We start from the raw sequence: 6,217 nt of genomic DNA, 5'->3' as shown, positions 1-6,217 counted from the left end.
TTAAAAAAAAAAAAAAAAAAAAAAAAAAAAAAAAAAAAAAAAAACAAGCTTTATAAACTAAAAGAAAAAGAAGGTCATTCAGGAAAATGCCTCCATTTTGTTTGGTGATCCAACACAACTTGTTATTCTTAATAGAACAAACTTTTCTGCTACACTTGCATGGAACGGAGAAGCAGACATCTTTTTATGTCTATAAATCAAGCAACAGTTTTCACCTGAATGGACTGGAAAACTGTCTGTGCAGCAGAAGTTGGGATTATATCTAAGACTACTAAAACTGCATCTCCATCCTTAATCAAACCTTTTGTTTTAATAAGATTAATTGATCTGTTGATGTTGGCTTCCATGTCATCCGATAAATCAATGAGAATAGGAGTAACTCCCCACTGCAAATTGAGTGCCATTCTTGTACTGTTGTCATTTGTGAATGCAAATATCGGCGAATTTGGACGGTTGCGTGAGATGAGCGAAGCCATCTGTCCATGTTTTGTGTAGACAAATATGGCATCGAGTCCTAGGTTGTTTGCTGCATTCGAGAATAAACTGTTAGTCGAGGTGAAGCTTACAAGTGAATATACAGGGATTAAATGGCATTTCACATAGTTATTGTTGCTCTTGTTAGTTCGTCGATATCAGCAATTTTGCATGATAGACTAATGACATGTTTGGTCATGTGGACTATAATATTGGGACTGTACTAAGGAAGAAAGGAAGCTAAAATCTTCACTGTAGTGTCCAATTGCATCCAATACTACGTACCAAACATATTGTAAAAGTAAATTAAATCGACTTATATTTGCGCACAGAATACTATAAGTCCTATAAATCCCTAGTGAAGAAATTAACATTATGTACAAATTTGAAACATTACTCCACTTCCTTGAGTTTTCTTTATAGTTATGTTTGAATGAAATATTGTGATCCTAGAAGAAACAAACAAAAAAGAAAGGCGTTTTCATTTTCTTCAAAAGTTTATATATTTGTAGTAAAGAGCTCATATTAAGTTATTTATACGACCACCAATTATTGCATGCAAGACTTCTAACTTGCAGAAGAAGACATACCCATTCCAGCAGCACGGTTACAGATTTGCTCAGCAATTTGGTCTGGCACAGATGCTCCGAGTTTATGCTCAAATAAAACGGTTTCCCTGTTCTCTTCACGGCTCCATAGTTCCATTCTTCCGCTAGTCATCCTCAACACAGATAGAGCCTTCTGGCCGTATGGACCTATTGCTGATTCTCCGGAGAGCATCAGTGCATCAGCATATTGCCGGACAGCTTCAGAAACATCAGCGACCTGAAAAAATGGTTAGACCTGCCCTGCTAAATGCCCATAAGATGAATATAAAAATGAGGATGCTTTAATGGATGTGGTTTTAACTGGAATGGATAAGATAAATAATTATAAGCTGACAAGTGGGATGGTGTCGATTGAGGATGTAAATTAAGGGATGGGTAAGTTAGGGAGTTGGGATATAGTTTTGTTGCATAGACATAAACAGGCTTCCATTTGTAAGAGTAACACCATCTGGATAGAAAATGTCAAAAGAGAGAGTGGACTAAAAAATACTCCAAAAAGAGTGACGAAAAGGATTCATGTAGCAAAATGCCCACACCTTAAGTGAAAGTAGAACATAGTTCATCATTGTCGGGTTTTTTTTCCCCATAAGTTCAATTTGAAGAGAATGGGCCATGTTTGGCAGGATAGATGAAGTAAAGCGAAAAAAAATAATTTTGTCCAAAATGGAGGGGTGATGAAAATTCTTTGATACTCTTTTGATATCAATTTGCGAAATTTTTGTGAATGAAAAATAAAACACCTCAGCTCTTGTTGGAGTAGGATATTCGATCATTGATTCCAGAAGCTGAGAGGCTATGATAACTGGCTTGTTGAGCTTTCTGCATCGATAAGTAATTTCTTCCTGCACAGTTGGAATCTGTTCGAGTGGGATTTCGACTCCAAGGTCTCCTCTTGCTATCATGATTCCATCAGAAGCCTCAACAATTTCGTCCAATTTATGTAGGGCTTCCAAACTCTCTATCTTTGCCAAAACTTTTGATCTGTGAAGTTGACAATCGAACATCATATACTGAATTCTAAAAGATGCCTTTAGCATTTCAAATAGTTGCCACAAAAAAATAAAAGAGAAAAAATTAGACACTCTGGTAGTGCTTGAGCTCCACCTATTTATGCATCCATATAATGTGGCACAAGATCCACAATGCACATTGAGCATGTTTGCCTAAGTCCAGAAAGTAAACATACTGTTTTGAGAAGTGAATACATACTTTTTTAAAAAGTAAGCTTTTGAACTAAGAGATACATTTACTTCTTTTAAACAAAAATGTTTGACAAAAAAAGGTTATAAGTAACTTCAAAGCTTAGACATATAGGTGCTTGTTTGGATAAAATTGTATGTTACGGAAATTATAATGTGATAAAACTGAGTGGTGATTAAGTGGGTATAATTGTAGGTCTTATGATATGTGTGGTTATAATTAATGTTTGATTTTAACCATTGAAATATAAGAAAATTATAATGTTTCCCAATCGTGCTTATGTTTGGCTTAAGCTTAATAAAACTTACCATTTTAATTTTTAAGCTTAATAAAACTTACCATTTTAATTTTTAGGCTTGGCCAAACCTGCTAGTGGATAATGTTATAGTAAGGAAAAAAACATAAAAAAAATAAAATAAAAATCGAATTGGCTGATTATCATGAACACCGGATATTTCAGTCAATTGCAAAAATAGAAGTGCTAAAATGAGATGGAAGGACTATAGTATAGTGGCTGAATTAAAATGTTATTTCTGGTTGTTTCTCTTTCAGAAATTTGCTTACTTGGAGGATTTCGTGGAAAGGTAGTTCTTAAGGTGGGTGACAACATCAGCATCATTGACAAACGACAAGGCAATAAAATCAACACCTTCAGAAATCGCAAACTCAATATCAGACCAATCCTGTAAATCAAAATGCACGAATCAGAAATATAGGAACAAATTTATATCAGCTAAGGACAACCTACATCTTCTCCAAATAAACAATTTCAAATAAAATTTATGCAATTAGTTTACCACCATAAGTATCATAGATTCAGACAGAATTTCTATATTTTTAAACTGTTAGTATTCACTTGCAGCAAATGTAAGAAAGAGTATAGAAAGATCATATGCATAATGAGATGACTCTGGTATCACCCTCAATAAATGCAGAAACTCGTCGGTATTAAGTTCACATGGGGTTCATAATTTCTTTTCCTAAAAAGCTGAAAGATGATCCTCTGGATTGTTAGAAACAAAATAATGACACACGTGCAAATTCAATCCCGGGAATATAAGTGATATCACATAATTTACATGGACAAAATGGAAAACGAAAATTGTATTACCTTGGTTGACAGAGTTGGAAGCTCATCACTTCTCCCAACAAGCCTTCCATCTCTCCAGAAGCTCAGTTTAGCACAGGGAAGGAGTAAACCAGGGTCCGTGCACTTGCAACGCAAATCAATCCCAATCTTTTCCACAACTTCAAAGGTTGCCATTCCTCCGTCAATAACAAGCTCATCGCCCACATTAATACCTAAAGAAGAGCAAAATATTAAATACAAATTTTTTTTACAATATTGCCATTATTAAAAAGAAACTTAAAGATTCACTTGCATTAACAAAACCACCTTCAGAGAAACCTTCATAGTTTGCTTGAACTGTAAATGGACGAGTACCCTCAAACTTTTCAGTAGTAAAATCCCAGATTGAGCCATCCTAAAGGTACAAAATCAATCATTCATTTCAATCAATAATTGGTTATCATGTGTTATGGATTATGCCCTACTACAGTCAAGAGCAAGAATAAATCTAAATGTAGTCACAAAATGAGCAAAGTACACAGACTTGAGTAGGTCACTCTCTATGTAAGAGCTATATTTACTCATGGCTACAAGTTTAACCGTGACAGAAAAGAAGAACACAAGTTTTTCTCACACCTATCTTGCCCCTTCTAAATTGACTGCCTAATAAATCCTTTACATAGTAAAAATATTGTGTCAATCGACAATCAAGGAGATAAATGAACAGTATGATTAGGCTCTATGGAATACAAAATTACGAAAACGTAAAAATTATTTCCACTGAAATGGCTTAGATTGATTACCTCTGCTTTGACAGAGGATGGAGCCCCATGATCAACAATCTGAATCTGACTGCCTTCAGTATCAATCATCACAGATACAGAAAACCCTTTTTCTTCATTCAAATTCTTAATCTTCCTAATGACATCTTGGTGCCACTCCCTTGTGTTATGGCACATATTAAGCCTAGCCACATTCATACCTCCCAATGCCAACTTCTCCAAATCATCCGAAGAACAGCATGCCGGACCAATCGTGCACACAAGCTTCGTCTTCCTTAACCCCAAAAAGCCCCTCTCTTTCAATTCCTCTTCAGACACCACATCCAATCCCAAAACCCCTTCAAATTTCTCCAAATCCTTAGAAATTTCAGTGCTTTCCACCCCCACTTGCATTACTGCATACACTCCAGTATTTACCCTACAATTCTTCAACTTCCCTGCACTAAAACTAACTCTACGACTTGAAATAGGAAACCCAAACACCCCCTTCTTGAAATCACATATGGGTTCTTTCCCACTGAACGTTAGAGATAAATCCCCCACCACAGCCATGATTTTTCAGAATTCTGATCCAAGCAAAGTCAATGATAGGCTCTGATCAAGAAAACAAAAGGGGTTTAGTAAAGAAGAACCAAGTTGATAGGTTGTTTTGATTGGAAAATCCGCCAAGTTTGCCTATTGTTTGACAAGATTCTAGATCCTTGCAAGAAAGATTCGAATATATATATTAAGGTCCGGTTTGGAGTGATTTTTCACCAAAAAAAATTAATTTTTTGATTTTATTTCATTAGTATAATCGTTATTTTTAATTTCTTCTTTCATATGTAGCTTCATTTTTTTTTCTAACGATCAAAAAATCAATTTTCAAAATTCTTGTCGATGAGCACTAAGCGTATATAAAATAGTATATTTCTATTCAAGAAAAAGGAATTTTCCCCATTTGCGAATAGGAAAATGTCCAGCTATTATTTGTTTCTCATATAAACTTAATTTGAAAGTAGGGACGTCTGAAAAGAGCGGTAGAGTATAATAATATTAGCTGTCAACCACCCTTTTGTTTCTGTTGGGTATCTGTCAATTTTACCACTCACAAGCGCATGGGAAATTTCATTGAAAAAGGCTGCGTGCACTCGTGCAGCACTCTCACGGTTGTGGAGCCGCGATTATTTTAATCGTGGACCCATCTCTAATACGTGGGAGGATTGCCAACGAGGATATCAAAACTGTTGTATTTGTAGATTGCTCAATTTCATTTGTAGAGTGTACATTCTAGTGTACAGCCTCGTGAGGCTCACAATAAATAAAAACTTTTAAAATATGCTATTTATACATAATGTGATATCTATAACGGTGTTCACACTCTTCACATGAAGGAAATCCATTTCGAATAAATTATATTTTATTTAAAGTGAATCCCCTCCATGTGAAGGAGGTGAACAGCACTATGAAAATCTCGATACACGTATAACACAACCCAATAATTTATGAGCGCTTATGTGAGGGTACAACTCCAATGTGCATGTAGCAAATCTCATTTGATCTTCCCACGTGCACACTTTTAAATTATTATTATTATTTTTTTGTAAGTTCACATTTGAGTCATATTCTTTAAAATTAATTTTTTTGTACTCATTTTTAATTATGTATTTTTTAATAAAATAATTTACATTTAAATTAAAAATTTGCTTCTTTTTAAATAACACATTTTGCATAAAAATCAAAATGGGCTGAAATTGTGGTTAAGAGAAAATTTGACCAACTTAAATTTTGAGATGACCTGTTTTAAAAGAAATTGACGTTTCAAATGTTTTCTTGTAACATACAGTCCATATCTGAGCTTTGATCTTTAAAATTCATTAATTTTCAATTCTTTTTTAGTTAACTTTCTTTCAATAAAATAATTATGTGCACTTAATTCAAAAAAATTAATTTTTAATTACATATTCTTCAAAAAAAAATCACTTTTACAAAATTTCATGTAAAATTTGGAGCTCAAACAAGAACATAGTACATTGAGCCTAAACAAGCAATAATTTTCAATATATTTGGCTTTTCGTATATTTCTTGGATTGAATTAAAATATC

General features: G+C 34.1%; 1 protein-coding gene across 1 annotated transcript; it reads right to left on the bottom strand.

The window, feature by feature from the left end:
- Positions 1–58: 58 nt before the first annotated feature.
- On the bottom strand, positions 59–4,827 carry LOC111388622 (pyruvate kinase isozyme A, chloroplastic-like). Its single transcript, XM_023013377.1, has 7 exons — positions 4,155–4,827; positions 3,679–3,766; positions 3,394–3,584; positions 2,847–2,965; positions 1,823–2,063; positions 1,065–1,299; positions 59–526 (listed from the first exon to the last, which is right to left on the bottom strand). Exons 1-7 carry the CDS (start codon positions 4,683–4,685, stop codon positions 198–200), a joined length of 1,734 nt encoding a protein of 577 aa, XP_022869145.1. The 5' UTR covers positions 4,686–4,827; the 3' UTR covers positions 59–197.
- Positions 4,828–6,217: the final 1,390 nt, after the last annotated feature.

This window comes from Olea europaea, chromosome 3 (genome assembly GCF_002742605.1).
Source record: "Olea europaea var. sylvestris chromosome 3, O_europaea_v1, whole genome shotgun sequence".
NCBI lineage: Eukaryota > Viridiplantae > Streptophyta > Magnoliopsida > Lamiales > Oleaceae > Olea > Olea europaea.
Note: the sequence above shows the minus strand (reverse complement) of the source record. Positions and strands in the feature narration are given on the sequence as shown.